At 37.6% G+C, this 22,182-nt stretch overlaps 2 protein-coding genes across 10 annotated transcripts in view; one reads left to right on the plus strand and one right to left on the minus strand.

Annotated features, from left to right (window-relative positions):
- The window catches only part of LOC122304176 (serine/threonine-protein kinase EDR1), a 37,012-nt gene extending 21,410 nt beyond the window's left edge, over positions 1–15,602 (plus strand). For all 9 annotated transcript variants that reach the window (XM_043116275.1, XM_043116279.1, XM_043116278.1 and 6 more), the window contains 9 exons: positions 4,033–4,119; positions 5,494–5,608; positions 7,893–8,193; positions 12,903–13,026; positions 13,120–13,139; positions 13,302–13,458; positions 14,753–15,041; positions 15,151–15,223; positions 15,327–15,602. In XM_043116275.1, coding sequence (XP_042972209.1) covers positions 4,033–4,119; positions 5,494–5,608; positions 7,893–8,193; positions 12,903–13,026; positions 13,120–13,139; positions 13,302–13,458; positions 14,753–15,041; positions 15,151–15,223; positions 15,327–15,409 — 1,249 coding nt within the window. In that variant the 3' untranslated portion in view covers positions 15,410–15,602. The remainder of the gene's footprint in view (positions 1–4,032; positions 4,120–5,493; positions 5,609–7,892; positions 8,194–12,902; positions 13,027–13,119; positions 13,140–13,301; positions 13,459–14,752; positions 15,042–15,150; positions 15,224–15,326) is intronic.
- A 6-nt stretch (positions 15,603–15,608) lies between these two features.
- On the minus strand, positions 15,609–18,234 carry LOC122304177 (F-box/LRR-repeat MAX2 homolog A). The gene has a single exon (XM_043116283.1). It carries the CDS (start codon positions 17,962–17,964, stop codon positions 15,793–15,795), a length of 2,172 nt encoding a protein of 723 aa, XP_042972217.1. The 5' UTR covers positions 17,965–18,234; the 3' UTR covers positions 15,609–15,792.
- Positions 18,235–22,182: the final 3,948 nt, after the last annotated feature.

Raw genomic sequence — 22,182 nt, forward strand, 5'->3', positions numbered from 1 at the left:
TCTTCACAATCTCACTCCTCTGTTAAGTCATTTCCTAGGTTCAAAAGCTCACCCATTTCCAATGATGGCACTCTCTAAGGGTGAAACAAAAGTGTTCCCGTCGGTTTGGACAGTACAGCTGACTTTTTCTGTGTCAAAAACCAGTCCCATGTCAGTTGTATTTAACACCCCCCCCCCCCCCCCCCCCCGGGGCTAGGATACCGGCCACCGGCTCGCCTTCCTCCATTGGTTGATTCTATGGTGGCCTCGTCTAGTGATTGTCAGCCCCCGATGAGTGTTGAGCCGCTTTAGAGGTCAGCCCAAGTTCAAAGGTGGATCGACCTACATGCTTGAACACAAGCTGGTTAGTCATTTTTTATTTAGGTCTGGATCGTGAGCTTCCCAATTAGAGGATGCCAAAAATCTATTGATCCTCAATTAACTTGACTGAGTAAAGGTGTCCCTTGCAGGAGGAAAATCTAGTAAATCTTGCTCAGAGATGAAGTTAGGGAAGTCTGCCATTTCTGAATTGGAACGGGAAGCACCCAATCATTCACTCGAAAACCGAGTTACGTTGAAATCATTACAAATGCACAAAGGTAAATCCCATATGCTACATGGCTCTTCCAACTCATCCCATAATAACCTTCTTGTTTTATCTAGATTAGGACCACAAACAGCTAAAAAGGCCTACTGATACCCATCCTCAATATTCTTGAATGGGCAAGCCATCGTGAATTTCTCCAAGCATTCTTCCATCTTTTCCCCACCCTTTTGTCCCACATCATCAAGATGTCCCCGGGATCTCTAATGGAAAGGAATGTATTGCCAACCCACTTGGTGACAACCCCACAAACTCCTTATAATTTTTAAGGAAATAAACTCCAACTTTGTCTCTTGTAAACATACCATGTCAACTTTCCAATCATGAAGCGATCTCGAATTTTGAGTCACTTTTTCAACTCGTTCAGCCTTCGTACATTCCATGAGGTGATTTTGAACTTCACAAAACCACCTTCTTTCCTGACTAATGCTCCTTTCTCTTGTTTTGTAGTTCACTGACCAAGTAAGCCTTTTCAGCTCTCTCCCTTTTCTTGGTTGAGGTAAAATTAGGGGTTGAGTACAACAGGGACTCTCCAGCTTCACTGGCCATAAGAAGAGCTGTAAATTGATCTTCAGAACCCTCACATGAGAGCCTTACTCACCTTTGGGCCCCATGGCTTTTTTTAATACCCATTCCAATGCCTGCCTAATGTTGTATTTACTGGTAGGGGCACAGGCTCCCCCCACATTGGTGCATCACCGTCCATCTGAGCTTTGGTCTCTTTCAATACCACTTCAGACACCGAAATGGGCTCCCCTATCTCCTTTTTAGCCTTAAACTCCTAAAGAGTACACCCAACAAGAGCCGCGATGTGTTCTGTCCCTATCCCTTTCCATGTTGCGCCATCCGATTCCTTATCTTCACCATTTTCCACCATCTCAATGTGTAGTGATCTTAGCCACTTCTAGAGAAGTCACTGTGAGGCCCTCTTCCTCGTTCTCCCTGACTTCGGTTGCCCGATACCATTTTTCACATTCACAGACCTATTCCTCAGCTTCTTCCAATGCTGTTGGAGTAGAGGTCAACACCCCATCGGCCGAGACCCAACCCCTAGGTCACTGACTTCTGATGATGGTTTCTGTGTAACTTCTGGTAGGTGGATCGACGACACCAGTAGCTGAATAGCAGTTCCAGAGGTGAAGTCTATTTCGAATGAGACAGACCCAACTTTCTTGACCTGCCAAATGGATGGTCTTTGGGTTCAGCTTTCATCTTTCCTTTCTTAACCTAAGAGAATCTTTGCACCTAGGCCAGCCTTTTGTTTCGCAGGCCCATATTTCATTTCTGTACCCAACTTTGAACCAAAACCCTTTTCCTTAAAACCTGAGCCCAAATCCAATTCCACCTTTTGTAATAACCCATTGACCGCTTGCCTTATGTTCAGCAGTTACAATTTTACACTTCCAAGTTTGTGTACAAGACACCATCTTCTCTTCAGAATCCTTGAATAGTGAGCCTCCCTCTTTTACATAAGTTCTGTGATTATAGGCAAATGGCGCACATCACTTCCTGCTTGACTCACCAACGGTCATTTTTTTTTTTTTGTTTTTGATTGGCACCGGGTGTCCAAGAACAAAGTCTCTCAACTTCTAAGCCAACCCTCACTGACAATCTCCTTCCTGCTGTTATAAACATCTCCAATGGCTGAAGCTGGTTCGAAGAAACAGTGCCTCCATGTATGACTGCAAATTCTTTCTCAAAGCACAGCTTCATCTGTTTGCAATTCTTGATTTGTTTTGAGTCACATTTTCCTCCATTCGTTATGCTGAAGCATTCCTTTTGGAGCTTTGATGCTAACTCTTCCATCCCCTACCCTCCGCCTCTTCGGGGATAACCATGGAGCCTCTTCTTCCACCACCCCTCCTACTGCCACATATCTTCCATAAGAATTTGAGGACTTCTAGGCATTGAAGCACTACTACCGGCGTGGGATGTTGCATAAAAACCCTTCCATTCTGCTGAGGAAATACACTCTTCCAGTGTGTTCAGCAGCCACTTCGCAATTGGAACTCCAAGAACCAATTCTTTTGTATCCTTTTTGCTTCTCTATACTATGCAAATAGAACTAACTCTACCACCGGAATCTCAAAGATCTTGGACTTCACTAGTATTTGTTTTGAGAAACCGTATTCCCCCCATCTTGAAATATATAATAGGTAATCATTAACTCCAAAAACATTGAGAAAGATGTAAGCTGGATTAAGTTTCTGTCGCATTTCAATGAGACACGCTAAAAGATAATCTTATGTAAGATTTGATTTTGAGGTTGAGTTCTTTTGGTCTTTTGGAATTCCCCACACTGTGCATTGTGAATGTGTTATCACTAAAGCTAAATATTTTAAGTTTAGTTGTAAGTGTTATTACTGTCTCTGAAGCAGTTGAGAATACTTCTTTTAAGCTAAATCTTCATCAGGGGTGCAAGTCCCAGTCTGAACCCTAGTCTTTTCCCTCAAAACGAGAAGGCAAATGCACTGTAAAGGTCCTTGGCTAAATCTATATTAATTGGATTTAAGAAGTATAATATGAGGAAAACGTCTCAGTGAATCTGAACTGGGTGGTTCCTGATTTTTGGTACCTGAAAATCTGTAGTTAAATTTTCTGCTGGTGACTTAAGGTAGATTCCGTACAGGGAGGGTCAGTTCTGAACTTTTCTTTTCCTAGGAGATGTGGTAAAGCTATTAATTCAGGAAAAAATTCTCTTTTGTATTAGACTCGACCTTTGTTGCAATTACATTTTGGCTAATCTCTAGTTGTTTTGTAGCATTAGAGAATAATATGAAGTACTGATTTCTCATGCATCCTGCAATTGTGAGATTTGATAATGTTAAAAGAAAATTAATATAATGAATTGATGTAACATTCCTTCATGGAATTGGGAATCAGTTTCTTGTTATAATTTTCCTTCGCTTTGGAACATCCTTTGCGATAATAGTACATACCTCTAAACGGGGAAAGAAAATAAGGTTTAAACCAGACACTTGTACCTTTTGAAACAGGATATCAGTTGTGTGAATTCTACTATAAAAAATGTATGGTTATATTTAACATATGGTAGAAATAGCCTTCTGCATCTTGACTTAAAGCAACTCTATTGCATTGTTAATGAAATGATGATTACTTATCTACCTTTTAATTAATATATTACTTGATTATTCTTACCCTAATGGAGTCGAAAGTGTGGACTAGTGAATGCTATTGTTGAGATCATTTGTCTATATCTCAGGGTAGACTTTCTTTTATAGTTTATACCGTTGTCTGTGAATGCAAGTGTATACTTATGTTAGTTTTTTCTGACTCTGAAACAAAGCTTTTTTAATATTATTTTTTATGTTTCTAATTGTTTATGAGGATTATAGGGGCATAAATTGATGAGTTACATTTTCATCTTGTTTGTGTACAATTGTGCACTAATAATTGTTCATATATTCTATCTTCCTATTATGCTACAGGTCAGATGGTGCGTCAACATCAGACACTCGTAGGATAAGAAGAAGAAGTATTAGCATTACTCCTGAGATTGGTGATGATATCGTAAGGTTGATGTTTGTTTCATCATTGTTCAAAAAGAATGGTTGCTCAGTTGAGCTGACCTTATGTTTATTACTGATGTGTTTGCTCATTGATACATGGCCCATTTGGTATCAAGCGTCAGAAAAATTACATAAAGAGGACTCTATTATAAAATTTATATATTTAGTGTCATTTGCAAAAGTTTTGGGGTTGCATAGACTAAGCAATTTGATTATTTATTGGTCGTTTTTCATTTTTTTTCTTCCTTCATCAGATTTTTCTCTAGTCAATTACATCTTTATGAAGTCCATAGCATTAGTATGAAGTAAGAGGAAAGATTGTGCTGCATGTTTTTGAGATTTATCAAGTTCTGAACCTCTCACTCTTGCCATAATTGGTTACTTTAAAGTAGAAATAGAATGAAAGGGAGTGTTAAAGCTATTTTGGATACTTAGAAATATAGAATGCATTTTTTGATAAGTGAATGTTATTTGATTTGATCTAAAAAAAAAAGATAGAACATGAAATATCATCTTGATACTGTCTTTTTTTATTCTACGATCTAAAATTGACAGCATGACAACAATGTAAGAAAATAAAGTACAGGAAAAAAGTGAGAAAATCTTAGGCATTGTGCATTGTTTGATTATACAATAAAAACTTGGCAGCATCACATCAATCAAAGTCTCCTTCCATATATTTTTCTTTTCATGAAAAGGCCATTTAAGAGTAAAAGGCCAACACGTAGGAAGAAGCTCAGAGTTCATGCAAGTGCTTTGTCTTTGGGCTAATGGCTGAGTTTTTTGATTTTGGCAAGTTGATTTTATTAAAAGTGCAAAGTGGCATATACAAGAGGATGTGCTCGATTAGGGAGGAGAAGAAAATACTTTAAGCTGAGTTTAAAAAAATAAAATAAAAAAATCTAAAATCTCTTACTTTGTGACCATTGAAGTCAGATAATGCATGTGTTAAGGATATGTATTTTCCCGCTTCGGTATTCACTCATGTTGAGGCAATTTACAGGCTGAAAGAACGGTTTTCTATAACTTTGCTTTTCATTAAGTCTGTGTTATCATTTTTGGTGCAGCAGGTTGGATGCTGTGTACTTGTGCGAAACATCAAACTCAACAATAATTTGTTTTTATAATGTGTGGACAAGTTGAGCTGTTTAGCTCTATTTGGTTTTCAAGAAATTGGCATATCAACTTGGGCACTTCACCACCTAGGTTGTTCTATAGTAGTCAAGTGCTTCGCTAATCCTATTTTTGGATAAGGCATGGCTTTTATTTGAATAAGCGTGTGCCTTTTTTTTTTCTTTTTTTCTTTTTTTTTTTTAACTTTTGGATTATACGAATTTGTTCTATGTGATGAAATAACTTGGTATCCAATCAAATCCTCAGGGCTGTACGTGCAATGAATGAAACATTGAAGCAAAATCGTCTTTTGAGAGAGCAAGGCGATGACAGGTCATTCTCCCCTTCTTCAAGTGACAGAAATTCAGATCTTCAGAAAAATGTATGTCTTGGTATATGAACAGAGGACCATATTTGTACGTAACATTGTTTTCTTCATTAGCGTCGTCGTGATTTTTATTACAATTATATTATGTTTAGACTAGGGGTGCTACCCGCACCATACGGTGCGGGGTAGCCCCCTCCCCGCACCCCGCCCCGCACCATGCGGGGGTGGGGTTTTCCTCCCCGCCACCCGCCCCCGCCCCGCTAGGCGGGGTGCGGGGCGGATACCCAATCCGCTCCCGCTTTATTTTCACTTCAAATATTAACTATATTTTATTATTTTAAAAAATTATTTCTAGATCTAAAAGTGATAAAAAATATATGTTTAGATCTAAATTGTAAATTTAAATTTTGTAAATATGACTATAATTTAAAAATTATGTCATTTTTAAATTTACTAATGCATATTTTGTGTAAGTTGTAGTGTAGTAGTTTTTAAACTATATAGTTTTTAAATTTGCTAATGCATAATTTGTGAACAAGTCTAACAAATTATAATATATATTTATATATACACAATTTGTAAAATATAAATATATATTTATATATAAACATATATTTATGTTTTTGTAAATTTAAATATTTATGTTTATATATATAATATATATATATATATATAGGTGAGGGCGGGGCGGGGGAAATGCGGGGCGGGGTTGGGCTCTCCCCGCCCCCCGCCCCCGCTAGGGGGTCTAGATGCGGGGCGGTGTACCCCGCCCCGTCGTGCGGGGGCGGGGCGAACGGGGGCGGGGTAGCGGGGTGCGGGGCCCCGTTGCCCACCCCTAGTTTAGACCATAAGATAGATGGCTATGTTCTTCCATTTATGTTATATAAGAGTGCCCTACTTCATACATTTTTTTATGAGATGGGCTGTATTTATTATCCCGGAGGGATATTTTTATGTTATTTAATTTTGGGTTTGTTTGTCACCTGTTATTGTTTGGTATTATATTTAGGAAAAATCTAGTCGCAAGCACAATTATGCACTAATATGTGCACCATTTTATTGTGATTGGTCAAAAAGTAAATTTTATTGAAAACAGTGCTAATTAAAATTTTAAGTATGAAGGAATCAGTATTAGCACGCAGATTATTACGCGACTTTGCTTGTATGTAGCAAAACTCATTTATTTATCACTATCCTCTTTCCTTTTCTTTCTTTCTTCTTCTTCTTCTTCTCTCTCTCTCTCTTTTTTATTTATTTTTTATTTTTTTATTTTTAAATTTGAGGTGGTCAATGTATTATCATCCGTTGTTCTAATTGAGCTGTACCAAAACTAAAAAAAAATTAAAATCACAAATGAAAAGGAAAAAAAAAAAAAAAAAAAACACTGCATTCCCCCCAGGAACCTTGCAGTCCACCACCATGCGAGGCGGAACGGGATGGGGAATCTCCACTGTGCAGAGTGGTGGAGTCGCCCTTCATCTTCTGTGGTGGGAGCAATTTGTTTCTTTTTTTTTTTTTTTGGTGCTAATATGGGAAAAAACCCACAAAAATATTCTTTTTTGGGGGCTAAAGTGGCAAAAAGTAAAAATACACTTTTCTAAAACTGTTTCAAAGCATAGTCTTAAAATGCTAACATATGGCAGGAATTTGTAGTATGAAATTCTGAGAGATATTGTCTTTCTATACTCATTCTGAGTCATGAACTGGTTTTTACAAAAGATTGGTTTCTTGATTATGCATGTAAACGTTTGCTTTACAAGCTTCCATAAATAATTTCTGTTTGCTTCCACCTACTATTGCTATAGATCTTTGCATTCCCCCATTTTGCTGTCACCACACCTCATTCTTTAACTCAAGCTGTCCACATTGACTTCATAAATATTCTTTGATACTGCTCTTAAAAGAATCTCCCTTTAATATCCCTGTGCTCGTGTCATTCTGTGGACTTCATTAGGATGCGAAGTAAAAGTTGATGCTTGAACAGTCAAAAGTTAAATTGGAAATAAGATCTATGAGAAAATAGAATAGAATAAGTTTATCATCTTTTTGGGAAAAATGGCACATCACTTGTTCTAGAAATTGAAGTTTCATCAAAAGAAAGAGGTGTGGTTAGTTTCTGTTAGAAAGAGCTTGTATATGCTTAGTGCAATCCTACCATATACTGACTGTTTAGGAGTAGTCAGCTTAGTTGGGAACCTATTTATTACCAGTGTTAAAATTCACAGCTTGATTATATGACTTGCAATCAATACATGCTTTTTTATTCTGAAGTGTGGTTAATATATCATCTTCCTAGGTCTCTGCATGGTTGTTAATTACTTTTTTCACTCTACTTTAGGTCTCTAGTTTCCATTGTGATGGTCATCGTGACATATCTGGTGAAAGGTCTGCTCTTTTTTCCCTTCCCCGGAATCAGATAAGTTCTCAAGGGGCAGTCTCCTTGCCCTCATCACCAAATGAATATAGGAGACAAACTTCTGAGAGAAGTGGGCATCCAGAATATGGCGGCAATGATGAATTGGTCTCAGCATGGAATAAAATTCTTGACTCTCCCATGTTTCAAAATAAACCTCTCTTACCTTTCGAAGAATGGAATATTGATTTTTCTGAATTGACTGTTGGAACACGTGTTGGGATAGGTAAGCACTATTATTTTTAACATTCTATGCATTACTAGTTTATGCTTCCTGTTTCATGTTCTCTTAAAAAAAAAAACAGTTTTATATCCCCCCCTCCCCCTCCCTCCTTCTGCCTTTTGCTACAGTGAATGTGAACTGAAAAAACAAAAAAGAATATGAACATGAACTGTGTTTTTCATGGTACTTTTTACTAGGGTTGCACTCACTGCTGTGTTGCCTTTCTATTTTCTTACTTGCCCAAGAAAAGGGAAGGACTAATGAATAGGATAGTCCTCATCTGCTCATTGCCAAATCTTAAAATCATATCTTTTAACGCATCAGTTATTTTGCCTTGTTCTACTTTGCTGACGCTTCTATCAAAAAATCAGTGACTTCAAATTTCAAGTTGTTCATAATCTTTTGTGCATTGTCACATCTAGGTATAAGTGGTGGAGCTAGGAAGTACATATGTGGAATGGAATTGACAATTTGAAATATAATAATAAATTTCCTTTTTTGTTAGATAAGATAATTTTATTGATGATGAAAATAGAGTTAGGCATACTTGGGGTACTGATGCAGGATGTAGAATAGAGATTATTTTGACGGCTAGCTAAATAACAGAAGCTAGAGATTGAGATTGAGAACAACGCAAACAGAGAGAGTACTCTGAGATAAACTCTGAGATTAGGGTTTGCTTATAAAAATCAAATATATCTTCTGAAGCCCACAAGCCGGGCTTAAATAGCTAAGGAAAAAGGCAAAATTACAATTATGACCAAATAATAATATACGGAATAAAATAAGTATCTTGCTAAAATCTAGCCGAAAATCTGGAATAAAATCGTTTCTCACAATAAACATTACCATAAAAGAAAATTAACCAAAAATGAAGAAATAGCTAAAAATGACGATTCGGAGGGGAAAACGGCTGATTTTGGGCTTGAAGTGGGGACCACCAAGCATAACATGGTGACCACGACGTGCACATCAAAGAGAGCTTTCTGAATTGGGGTCATATCCGTGATTTTTACACCTGTAGCCAAAGTTATGGCCAAAACACTAGCTCATGCAGATCGCTCCCCTTTTCTTGCCAACCGAGGAATGCCATCTCTTCGCCCAACCGATGAGTCTTCATCTTTTTTGGCCATTTTTCTGCTAATCTACCTTCTCAAGGTAGTCCAATGCTATTAACGTTAGATCATTTATAGACTCATATCTTCCTATATCAATCTCCCCTGGTTGGAAAGAACTCGCCCTCTAGTTCACGCCATCATCGGTTAAAGCATGGAAGGTGTTTGATGTTGAACACATCTGAAGTCTTCATTTGATTGGGAAGACATAACCTATATGTATTGTCGTTGATCTTCTGGAGAACTTCACAAGGTCTAATCTTCCTGTCCTTCAACTTCTTGTACTCGCTAACGGGATAACAATAACAGGTTAACATAGTCCAAACAAAATCCCCAATTTCAAAAAGTACTTGGGGACAACGATTGTCGACTTGAGCCTCGTACTTTGCATTGCTCGCTAGGAACTGCCATCTCCTCGGCCTTAACGTTCAGGTGACTAATCTGTGGAACAGGTTCCAAGTCAAGGATGCCTGGCAGATTATGTCCATACAAAACCTCAATGGGCTCAGCTGTGTAGTTCGGTTGTAAGCAAACTCTACTTGAGATAAGGCGAGGTCCCACTGTTTCGGCTTAGTACTGGCCAAGCTTCTCAGAAGGTTGCCCAAACTACGATTCACCACCTTGATCTGTCCGTTTGTTTGGGAGTGGTAGGCACTACAAAAGTTCAGCTTCATTCCCTTTTTTCCCACAAACTCTTCCAAAATTTACTTATAAACTTCATATTCTGATTTAAGGTGATGGACCGAGGAACACCATGCAAGCGAGCCATCTCCTTGAAATAAAGATGGCAAATCCATGTGGCATCTATGGCCTTTTTGCACGCTACAAAATGGGCTATCTTGGAAAATCAGTCTACCACAATGAAGATTAAATCCATGGCGCGTTGGGTTCTAGGTAAACCCAAGACAAAATCCATGCTAATGTCAAGCAATGGACCCTTGAGTACAGGTAACGGAGTGTAAAGCCTAGCATTGGTGAGGGTGCCCTTTGCTCTTTGGCACACAAAACATCGCCACATCACTGGTCAATTTGGGTCAGTAGTAATCTACGACAATCAAAGCCAAAGTCTTTTGTTTCCCAAAGTGCCCATTGCCATGTAATTCCCGTATAATGTGTTCTCTCAAAGAACATAATGGAATACACAACTGTAGGTGATGAAACAAAAAACCATCGTGTAAAAGAAAGTTGCTTTGCTTATCCCCCCTTAGTCACCTCCATAAAAATCTTCTTGAAGGAAGGATCTTCTGCATATAGATCCTTGAAAGTGTCAAAGCCCACCACTCTGGCACTCATGGTAGTGAGGAGTGACACCTGTCGACTTAAAGCATTTGCAACCCGGTTGAAGCTCTCCCGATTGGTGTCTCAACAAGAACATGAACTGTTGCAGATAGGCGACCCACTTGGCTCGTCATGCTTCTGTTGCACCAAATAGTGTCGTTAGTACTTCAAGGATTGTGCAATGGCGTAGAATCTCAAGTTGTGCGTGGAGTAGTTTTTCTTCGATTCCCATAGTTTCTCACTAAAAAATGTAACAGGTCCCCCTTCTTGACCCAGTACACTGCCAATACCCACTTCGGAAGCATTGCATCTCACCTTGAAGATTTTCTGAAAAACAGGGAGTGCCAGAACTTGTGCTTCTGTCATCTTCTTTTTGACTAGCCTGAAACTGGTCTCTGCTTCCTCTGGCCATTGGAATTATTTATTAATTATTTTTTAATAAGTAAATGATTATATTAATATTAATATGAATAGGCAAATCTCAAGTACACAAGGGGGTATACAAGAGGTAACACCTATAAGCAAGAAATACCTACTTATAAGTCAGGTGCACTTTAGGAAGAAGAAATAGAAACAAGAAAATCATGTAAATCAGGGCCATTGAAATCTACAGCTTTGGTCCAAAAAAAATAAAGTTTTAACAAGAAGTAATCTAATCTCCTCCAATGAACGTTCCTTGTCTTCAAACATCTGGTCATTTCATTTCTGCCAAATGCACCAAAGAATAGATATAGGAATCATTTTCCACATAGCTGAGATTTGTGGAATACCACCTAGGTTTGTCCAACATGCTAGAAGTTCGACCACTGTTGCAAGCATAACCCAGGCTAGCTCTACCTGTCTGAATACATTGGCTCCCCTTTTCTCACCAACCGAGGAATGCCATTTCTTGCCCAACCGTCTTCATCTTTTCCTGCCGATTTTGCACTGATCTATCTTCTTGAGATAGTCCAGTGCTATTAACGTCAGATCATTTGCCAGCTCAGCATCATCAAACTCGAATCCTCGTGCATCAGGTACACTGGGGTTATAAAACAGATACACCTTGTGAGAGAGGGTGAAGAGGAGCAAGAAAATCCTTGGAAGTTAGAAAGCATAGGTGAGCTACCAGAAACTGATAAGAGTATGTCCAAGAAGAAAGTCTTAAGGTCTTCAGCAGTCCTTTGAAATGTTAGCGATTTCTTTTTGTCCATATAAATCACATCAAAGAAACTGGTATAATTTTCCTTACTATGCTGTCTTTCAAACAACTTGCTAACATCTCCACCACCTATTTAGGTATCACCCAACTCAATCAAAAGATACTTGTTACAGGTTGCTATAAAGTGGTAGCTACCTTGCAATAGAGTAAGTGATAATCTATTGATTCCCTATTCTGCTTGTGCGTACATCACTCTACCACCATAGCATTTCTCTTTCTTAGGTTGTCCAAAGGAAGGATCTTCCCGAGGGCTGCCAAACAAAAAGGCCACTCTACCACTATTATGATATTCATCCTTGTATTCTCTTTTTGTCAACCTTATTGATTGACTAACAGTTTGTTACCCAAGTTTAACAGAAGATTTCATTTTCGTATATATTGCTGGTTGTTGGGTTTCGGTGAACTTGCTTTATTAAAATTTCTTGGCACCACATACTCCATACACCTCCCTTATAGAAGGCTATACACGAACCAGGAGCATTTCTGCACACAATTTCCTCATGAGTATTGTTTGAGATTTCACCTCTGTATTGTCCCATTGTTTTGTTGTTTTGGATCTAATGAGTTAAAGCTCTCTCTCTCTCTCTCTCTCTCTCTCTCTCTCATTTGTGTTGGAGGATAGGGCTTGTGAAGGATCAACACGAAGGACTGCTTTTTAAAGATTGAAAAATAGAAAGCCTCTTATCAATTTGTATCAGCTGCTTCTGTCCAACTGGAATTTTACTTCTATAAAAAGATAAATGAATAGATAAATAAAAAGAATCCACTGGAAATGAAACTTTACCCAATAGATTCTTTCGAGAAAGCTTGCTCAAGATGGAATGATTTAATACTATTGGCTGACCTCAGCAAGCTTGCATAAGGCTTATCTTTCTTTGGAATAGTATTTTATGGCTTGTTGGGCATCCCATATTTCTCACGTGTCTTGTAATTGTTCTGAAACCAGAATTGTATTTTCCAATATATTAGCAAGTAACAGAATAAAATATCAGAGAGCATGTCAAAGCATTGGAGGTTCTGTTAAGAACAAAGATGAAACAATAATACACTTTGTATATTGCTCCAATTTCTGGAACCTACTTTATAGAGTTGAGATTTGTTGTATTTTCCATATCTAGGTTTCTTTGGAGAAGTTTTTCGTGGCATATGGAATGGAACTGAGGTGGCAATTAAGGTTTTCCTAGAGCAAGATCTAACTGCTGAAAACATGGAAGACTTCTGCAATGAGATATCCATTCTCAGGTATATATTAGTTTATATGTTATGGTCAAACTTTTCATCTCCTTTTAACTTACGTGCTTGTTGTGCTTGTGTCCATGTGTGGTTTCTCTCCAGCCGTCTTCGACATCCTAATGGTAATGCTCATTCACCTGCTATTGTTTGAAATATGTCTTTTCATCTTTTGTTGTTCTATCTTAGCTCAATGTGTTGTTTAAGGCTGTTTGAAACCTCTGGTGTTATTAGCAAGTATCAAAGAGTATCGAAAATTGATGACTTGAGTGATGCTGGTTTTGCAGTTATTTTATTTCTTGGTGCATGCATGAAGCCTCCACGGTTGTCAATGGTTACTGAATACATGGAATTGGGATCCTTGTATTATTTGATTCACTTGAGCGGTCAGAAGAAGAAGCTTAGCTGGCGGAGGAGATTAAAAATGTTGTGTGATATCTGCAGGTATGCTCAGTCTACCTATAAGTTGAACGAAGTTCCATCCTCTTGCTCTGCCTGTTGCTCAAAAGTGTATGCCCTATCATTGTTTGCTGCGATATTTGTAGTCCACAAAATCAATACTTTTTACATGACCCTCCTTTAACACAGCTTGTTTGGGAGGAGGGAATGGAATGGAAAAATAGAAATTTTTAGAATATTTCATTCTTTCCTTGTTTGGGAGTTAAATTTGGAAGGAATGGAATGTGCATTCTATCGTTTGGAAGTTCACAATTAAGAGGGAATGGAATGAATGGAAAGGAACTCTTATTCTTACCAATTTCGGAGGCAATGAAAAAGGAATTTAAGAAAATGGCATAATAGTAATGTTGTCACAATATATTCAGTTTTATTATATACTTCTAAACAGGGTTATTTACTTTCCATTCTCTTCTTTTAAAACATCCAAACAAGAAAGATACACTCATTCTATTTCTTTCCCTTCCATCCATTATACTCATTCCATTCCATTCATTTCCTTTCCATTCTTTTCTGTTCCATCCATTCATTCCCCTATAAACTCCCAAGCGAAGCCTAATAGAGACTATGGGTGGAGGAGGGATACGATCTTTGATGGAACAGTAGGTCCAGGAGAGAATTCTTTTGCAGTTAGTAATTTAGGGAAATACTTTATGTAATTTTGCCGGGAGGAGTTAAGTCAAAATGCAGCAGAGGCCTTTTAAAACTGTTGCGGTTGGCATATACCTATGTATCGCAGAAAAACTTCCTAAGGACAAATTATAGGATCACCTTGCTTCACTGGAATTGCATGTCAGTCATGAAGCAAGCCTATGGAATGTGCTTTGGTGGAATTGATAATTTTATTATGGCACAGACTAGTGGCCTGATAAGGGAAGGTAGTTACAGAATTGGATGAGTTGGTGAAAAACTTTGGGAATGATTGTACTGTTACATCTAGTGGAACAAAGATGGCGTCACATGAGATAGTTGGCTGTGATAATTGTATTTATTGCACCAAGACCATTACGACGCTAAGAGGGGATCAGAGAGAGGCGATACCTTATTCATGAAGAAGTGCTAAATGCTTGGAAGATTTGTCATCTTGCAAGACTATGTGAAGTTGGCTGGATGTATACATTATATTGCAACTACTTCTTGCGGCTGTTATTATTATTTAATTACTTTCTACGATTGTCGCCATGATCGTTATCAAAATTGAAAATTCCATTTGTTAGATGACTTTAAAAGTGATGAAAAATATTGATTTCATGTTGAGTTGAGCTTCCTGCTGTCAATGTAGGGGTTTGATGTGCATACATAGGATGAAGATTGTTCATCGTGATATAAAGAGTGCAAACTGCCTTGTGAATAAGAATTGGACTGTCAAGATCTGTGATTTCGGGCTCTCAAGGATAGTAACAGAATCACCAATGAAAGATGCTTCATCTGCAGGAACTCCAGAATGGATGGCACCTGAACTTATTCGAAACGAATCCTTCACCGAAAAATGTGATATTTTTAGCCTGGGAGTGGTGATGTGGGAGCTCTGCACTCTAAGTAGGCCGTGGGAAGGCGTACCACCAGAGAGGGTAATTTTCTTATATGATGAATTTTCATTTTATGTTTAGAGTGATTTTCATCGCGATATACAGATACGTAGAATTATTAAGGCAAGGAACCCTTGCACTGTGTCTTCAGGTTGTGTATGCTGTTGCTAATGAGGGTTCCCGACTGGATATCCCTGAAGGTCCACTTGGCGGGCTTATTTCAGGTTCAGTTAACCAAAAAAACTCGGAACTGTCTAAAGAAAGAGATTTAGCTTAGCTTCACTCAATTTGTATTCCTGACAGGCTCTTGTTTCCGTTTGTTGGCAGATTGTTGGGCGGAACCGCATGAGCGGCCAAGTTGTGAGGAAATACTTTCCCGCTTGCCCAACTGCGATTACTCGCTCTGCTGATACAACCTGTTTGCTCGTGTACAGGAAGAGAGAGAGAGAGACATGGTAGAGGTGTTACATTTTGTTTCCGGCATAAGTTGCAAACGTAGATGTTTTTTTTTTTTTTTTTTTTCATTTTTGACTAGCTCAAAATTCCCCACGCTTTTAATCATTTTTGTGCAATCAAATCAAGATCAGATAATGGGTTTATTTCTATATCTGTTGAAAACCGCAAATCTCTGTTATTGCACCCAACGTGTTTACATGGCTAGTTAAAAAGAGTACAGACAAAAGTTGTATGACAACAAAAACGTGGGTTTGAAGCTCATACATGTTACAATATCCAGTACAATTTGGTTCTCTCTTGATCAACAAATTGTGTCAATCCATTCTTAAAACTCATTTCAATCAGGGATGGGGCGGCTGTTCAATGCATCCTCAAAGCGACTGCAAGAGTCTACCCTCATCTCTGTACTCATGTCGTTCTCCTCCGGTGCTGGATAGTAATCCTCTCTTAGCTGCACATCTCTCAGATTTGGTACTCTAAGCAGGAATGACAAAAAATGCTCATGAGCCGTACCGTGGATGAAAAGCTTCCTCAGTGCAATACATCCTCCAAGCAAACCAGCTCCCGGAAGTGTTAGACTCCTCTGATTAACATCGCTGTCCTGAGGTGGCCAATAATCAAGCTCTTCCAGACTTGTCAAATCCCCAATTCCATTCAGGAAAAACCTCTCCCACAGGCTCAAGTCCATTTGCCCCGACGGTGCAGTCAGTGCAAAACCTAATGTGTCTCCGCAATCCAACTGCATCTTCGACAGCTGGGTGTAACTTGCAAGTGTGCTCAGCCCGAACTCCCGCTCCACCGGCTTGGGCCTTCCCCGGCAATCTCCCTCGACCTTTATACGAATCTCCTCCAAGCTTGGACAATACTCAAGACCCGCCACTGGCAATGGAGTCAGAAGCTCGCCAACACCAATCCACAGAGACAGATACCTGAGCCGCTCCCAGCTCTTGAGCCAAAACCCATTTCCATTGCTTGCCATATACGAGCAATCCGCCTTGGCTGAAGCTTCCGATGAGTACTTGCATTTCTTCCTGTTGCCCATCCCGTCCATTTCACCGCCACTGAAAAAATCGATTACACGAGTTGCATTCTCACACTCCTCCTCATCCCCTTCATGGATATCGAAATCATAAACGCCTTCCTGAGTATCCTCCTCAATACCACCCAAATCCTCTCCCTCTCCCAAATTTTCCCACACGCAATCTATGTGAAGCCGCTCGATCCGATCGCGAATTGGCTCCAGCGCTCTCAAAGACGCCGCCGCATCGAGATTTATACAAGCAGAAATCCCGACCTCAACCAAAGTCTTCCGCAGCAAAGAAGCCAAAGTCCTCAGTCCCTTCCCAGTAATCTTCTTGCACCCAACAACCTCAAACTTCTTTAATTTACCACACCCCCTCGCGATCTCGATCAAGCCCATATCGTCCAAGTCTGCCGAGTTTTTTATCGACAGCGACTCCAGCCCTCGACACAAGGCAATCCCATCCAATTGCGACCCAATCGCCATGCACACACCATGAAAATGTCCCAGCTTCAGCACCTTCAGCTTCGAACGATTGGAGCCAAGCGCTTCCAGCGCTAACCCACTATCTCTCACGTTCTTGCACACATCCAGGACCAGCTCCTCTAGCAGAGGCAGGCTAGTGAAGAGGTCCACTAACGTCGCACGGCTGATTCTCGCGTCCTCGGAACTATACCCGTCTTCGTTTGGGTCCCCGCGGGTGTTCGACAAGGACGTAGTGTCTGCCAGGTGGAGAAGCGTGAGCTTTGGGCAGTTTCTGGATATCGACAACAAAGCCTCGTCTCCGACGAACCCATTGTACCTCGGATCGAACACGCAGGCTAAGAGGAGGTGTTTAAGGTTGGGGCAAGCAGCCGCGATGTCTTGGATCTCGAGGGATTTGAAGCCCTCTGCGAAGGACTTGGTGAGGAGGTCGAGTTTGGTAAGGGAAGCCGAAACAGCCGGATAGGCTCGGAGAACTGGGGGGAGATCCTCGGACCAGTAGTAGAATTCGGATAGGTCCAGGGAAGAAAGGGAGGGGCATTTGTCAAAGACCGGAGAGAAGTCGGACCCGACGGGGAGATGAGGGCGTTGATGCCAGCGGACGAGCTTGAGATGACGCAAGGCGGGCCATTGGGGTGAAAGGAGGACCTGGAGAACGGAGGGAGAACGGGCATAGACGGTGAGGGATGTGACGGAGGGGAAGGCGTGGCGGAGACGGCGAGCGAGAAGGAGGGGATCGTAGGAAGATGATGAAGAGGAGAGAAGGGAATGACCCCAGGGAGAGAGAAGGGAGAGGTCCAGATGGGTGACGGAGCGGAAACAGGGGGGGATCATGAAGAGGTCGCGGGCGTTGCCGCGGAGGACGAGGGTGGTGCGGGTTGGCCTCTCGAGTTGGAGGAACTTGTGGGAGACGAGGGAAACGGAGTTGCGGGTGCGACTGTCGGAGATCAAAGCGATGATGGTGCTGAGAACAGCGTCGGGAAGGTCGTTGATGGTGGTGGCCATGGCCGGAGACTTTGGTAATGGTATTGGGAGTTGGGGGCTGTGAATATGGAGTTGGGGGCTGTGAATATGGAGATACTGGTTTCAGGCTTTGATTGGACGACGACGACGACGATGAAGAAGAAGAAGAAGAAGAAGGTCTGATTCCCGGACAGACATTGGTTTTGGGGATTGGAGAGAGAGAGAGAGAGAGATGGGGGTGGGAGGGAGGTGGGTGTGTCAGGGGGTGTTACTCTGGAGACCCACGTGAATACGATGTATTAGGATTTGGGCAAAGTACTCCCATCCACCTGTCTTCTCCGATATATATGACCGAATTTATCTTTTTTTTTTTTTTTTTTTTCTTCTTTTTAACTACCTCGTTTTACTTTACATATTTTTGCCCTCGCCTCTTCTTATTTTTTATTTATTTTAAAGATGAAATAAGATGAGATAAAATAAAATAAAATTTTTTAAAATATATTAAGATAAGATGAGATAAAATATATGTTTATTTTTAAAAATAAGATGAGATAAAATTTTTTAAGATATGTTGAGATGAGATGATATTAGATGAAATATATATTTGTTTTTAGAGATAAAATGAGATTAATTTGATTTTGTTATAGTTAGTAATATGATGAGACTTACAAGTACTTGTAGTATTTTTTATAATATTTTATTTATTTACCAATGTTACAATTTTTTTTCTACTTTTTAAATTTTGCTGCTTCCTTTGTTTATTTATTTACCAATGGTATATTTTTTTCGTTGATTCCTTTTTTTTTAATTGAGAGAAACTATTTTTTTTTTTTTGGTTGCTTCATTTGTTTATTTATTTACCAATGATGCATTTTTTTTTATTGCTGCTTCCTTTTTTATTAACCATTTGGTCAAATTTTTTTCTGCTTATTTTGTTTATTTATTTACCAATAGTAATTATTTTTTTGCTGCTTTTTTTTTTTTAACCATTTGGTCTTTTTTTTTCCTGTTACTTTCTTTGTTTATTTATTTACCAATAGTAATTTTTTTTTTCTGCTTCCTGTTTTTTTTTACCATTGTCTTTTTTTTTTTTTTTTTTTGGCTACTTCCTTTATTTATTTACTAATGGTGTAATTTTTTTTAGATGAAAACTTGAGATCTTTTGATATGAAAACTTGAGACGAAAATTTGAGAAGAAACTTGAGATCTTTTGAGATGAAAACCTGAGAAGAAACTTAAAATCTTTTGAGATGAAAATTGGTATATCAAAATATGTGTTTGTTTTTGTAAAATTTCTGACAGTACGAAAACTTTGAGAAGTTTTTAAAGTTTTAATTTTTAGTCGCGAAAACAAGCAAGACCTTAATCGCTTCGATCCGATCGGTTTATAGGAAAATTTTCCTATTGATCCATTCCTTTTCCAAGCTGAGACCTTACTCTTAGAGATCATACCGGACTCTTGTAATTCCAATTCGGTCTAATTAGTATAAAATGGGTCAAACATACAAAATATTCAAAATCGCTTTTAACTTATATTTTCGACCAAACTAAACAAAAAATAACAATTTTTATATTTTTTAATATCAATTATTTAATTTTATTTGTACATTTTATACTTGAAATTTGTCTGAACTAAGTGGAAGAAATATTTAAAATTATCCATATCCATCCATGGAAATTAGCAATCATTATAATAAAGTTAAAAATAAAAAATAGAGAAAATGAAATTGAAAAATGTAATATCCTCCATACTCCAAATACATATAGTCAATGACGATAGATAAAAATTACATAATTAACTTATACAATTATTATATAAAATAATATAAATAAAAAATATTTTAAAAACCATATATATATATACTTAGTTGGTCCAATCCAAAAAATCTACACTCCAGGATTGGATTGAAAACCGATTCTAAGGTTATATGGACTGAAATCAACCGATATACTTATCGATCCGATCTGGTTCAGACCAAAGCATTCGGTTTGGTCGGATTATTCGATATAGACCGATAAGCTTATACCCTTAGTTAAGACTTTGTCCAACATGAGCAAGTGGACGGACGGGTGAATGGTAAATCCTATTGTTAAACTATCTATACAATCACTAGATCTATATAAAATAGCGTTACTCTTTATATTTGGTGCAGATTTGAATCTAGAAGTTGACCTGTATTTTATATTATGTAGATTGTATGTGGTGTAAATACTTTCAAATAAAATTATTCAAATATAAATCTAAACTAATATTGAGCATGAGACACATTTTTTAACCAAGAGACACATCAGTTTTTTAAGTTATACTTCTAAAAAGACGATTGCTTGCTACATATTTAATGGACACATGTCATATTTATAAATGAGTAATACTATATACTATATTTTCATCTCATATACATATATCACTATATAAAATATGATATATTTATCATTATTAAATGGCATAGAATAAGATAATGGTATCATATATATATATATATATATATAGCATTTTTATTTATAAATATGTTTGATAAAGTTTCGTCCGATTTCATTCGCGTTGAATTTACAAGTGGTGTAAAAAAAAAAAAAGTTATTCCTATGGGCCCACTTTACCCTCGTATTTATCTTCTTTACCGTAGAAAAGGAGCTCCCGAAGAATTTGGTACCTAATCCTATCATAATAAAGTATCTTAAAAGGACTAAAACCGTTGACTTATGTAAGTGATTTTCGATGGGTTTGAAAATTGAAACGATCTGCAGTCTTGACTTTTGACTTATGCAGGGCGAGCCAGAGCCAGTTCATGCTTGTTAATTGTTATTAGCTGTATTTATTTATAGAAAATATTATTTATATTTATAATTTTTATTTATATAACAATACTATCTGATACGTTAAAAATTATAAAATTTAAAATTTAAAATTTGAATTTAAAAAGTATAATATAATGAGTATTGTAAAAAAAATTATAAGTATATATAATACTACTATTTATTTATATATGAATAAATATTAATGAAGTAAAGAACTGTAGGATAATTACATTATTTTGCTTTTCCCTAAATTGCAATTCTTATTCATTTTAAAATGGGTTAATAAATTAATTACCAAAGTTCTAGAAGTTTTTAAGAAAACTCTATGAAACTCAAAAGGTGTTATAGTTGGCATTTGAGTTTTTTATTTAAGAAAAACGGGTTTCTCTCTTATGCAAATCTAAAAAGCATCCGACGTCAAATCCATTAAGAAGCATCTCCATTTGAATTATCATAAAATTTTTTATAATTTAATTTAAAATTAAATTTTTTTAAATTTATCTTTAAATTTTATTTATTTTTTAAAAACCTTCTACATCATATTTTCTATCGTTATCTCTATTCTATTAAATAATATTTATCTATTAGTTTTTTATTACTTTTTTTCTCTTTTCCTTTTACAATCTTAATTATTAATATTTTGTCTTATTATCTTCTTTTTAAATTTCATCTTCTATTAAATATTTATACGATTTTGACTATCTAATACAATATTATTTTTTAACCGGAATTTGTATTATAAAAATAATAATATTCTTTTTTAATATGTGCATTTTCTAACGTGATGGCCAATTTTTTTTTTATTTAATACTCTTTATCAATTTAACTAATCGTAATACCTAGTCACGTATTGATAATAAAAATTTTTCTCATTTCTATAATGGTAATATTTTTTTGTCATTTTTCAAACGGTAACATTTTTTGTCTTTTCTTTAACGGTAATTTTTTTTGTCTTCTCTCAAACGGTAACATTTTTTATCATATATGTAATGATAACTTTTTCATCTATAAATACACATATTGCTAACATTCATATTCTTACAAACTCAAATCTCATTTGATCTATAGAACTTAAATTCAATAGTCTCCCCTGGTCTCTCACTCCCTTGATCAAATGGCTTGTACCTTCTTCGCAAATTGCTGACATACGTATCCTCTAAAGATGATAGCGATGTTGTTCTTAATGACGAGGCCAATAGACAGTCATCAAGACATTGTGGTAATCGTCAACGTCGTAAGTTTATTCGGCGTGATCATATTCATGGGCACAAGTGCCTATTTCGCGATTATTTCATAGAAAATCCAGTATATCCCTCGAATCTATTTCGAATTAGATTTCAGATGAGCCGTCCCCTATTTCTCCGTATTCTAAATAAGGTAGAGTCTTACGAGCCGTACTTCGTCTAGAAAAAAGATAATACCAGAAGACTCGATTTATCTTCTATATAAAAGATAACCGCAACA

This window comes from Carya illinoinensis, chromosome 3 (assembly GCF_018687715.1).
Source record: "Carya illinoinensis cultivar Pawnee chromosome 3, C.illinoinensisPawnee_v1, whole genome shotgun sequence".
Lineage (NCBI taxonomy): Eukaryota > Viridiplantae > Streptophyta > Magnoliopsida > Fagales > Juglandaceae > Carya > Carya illinoinensis.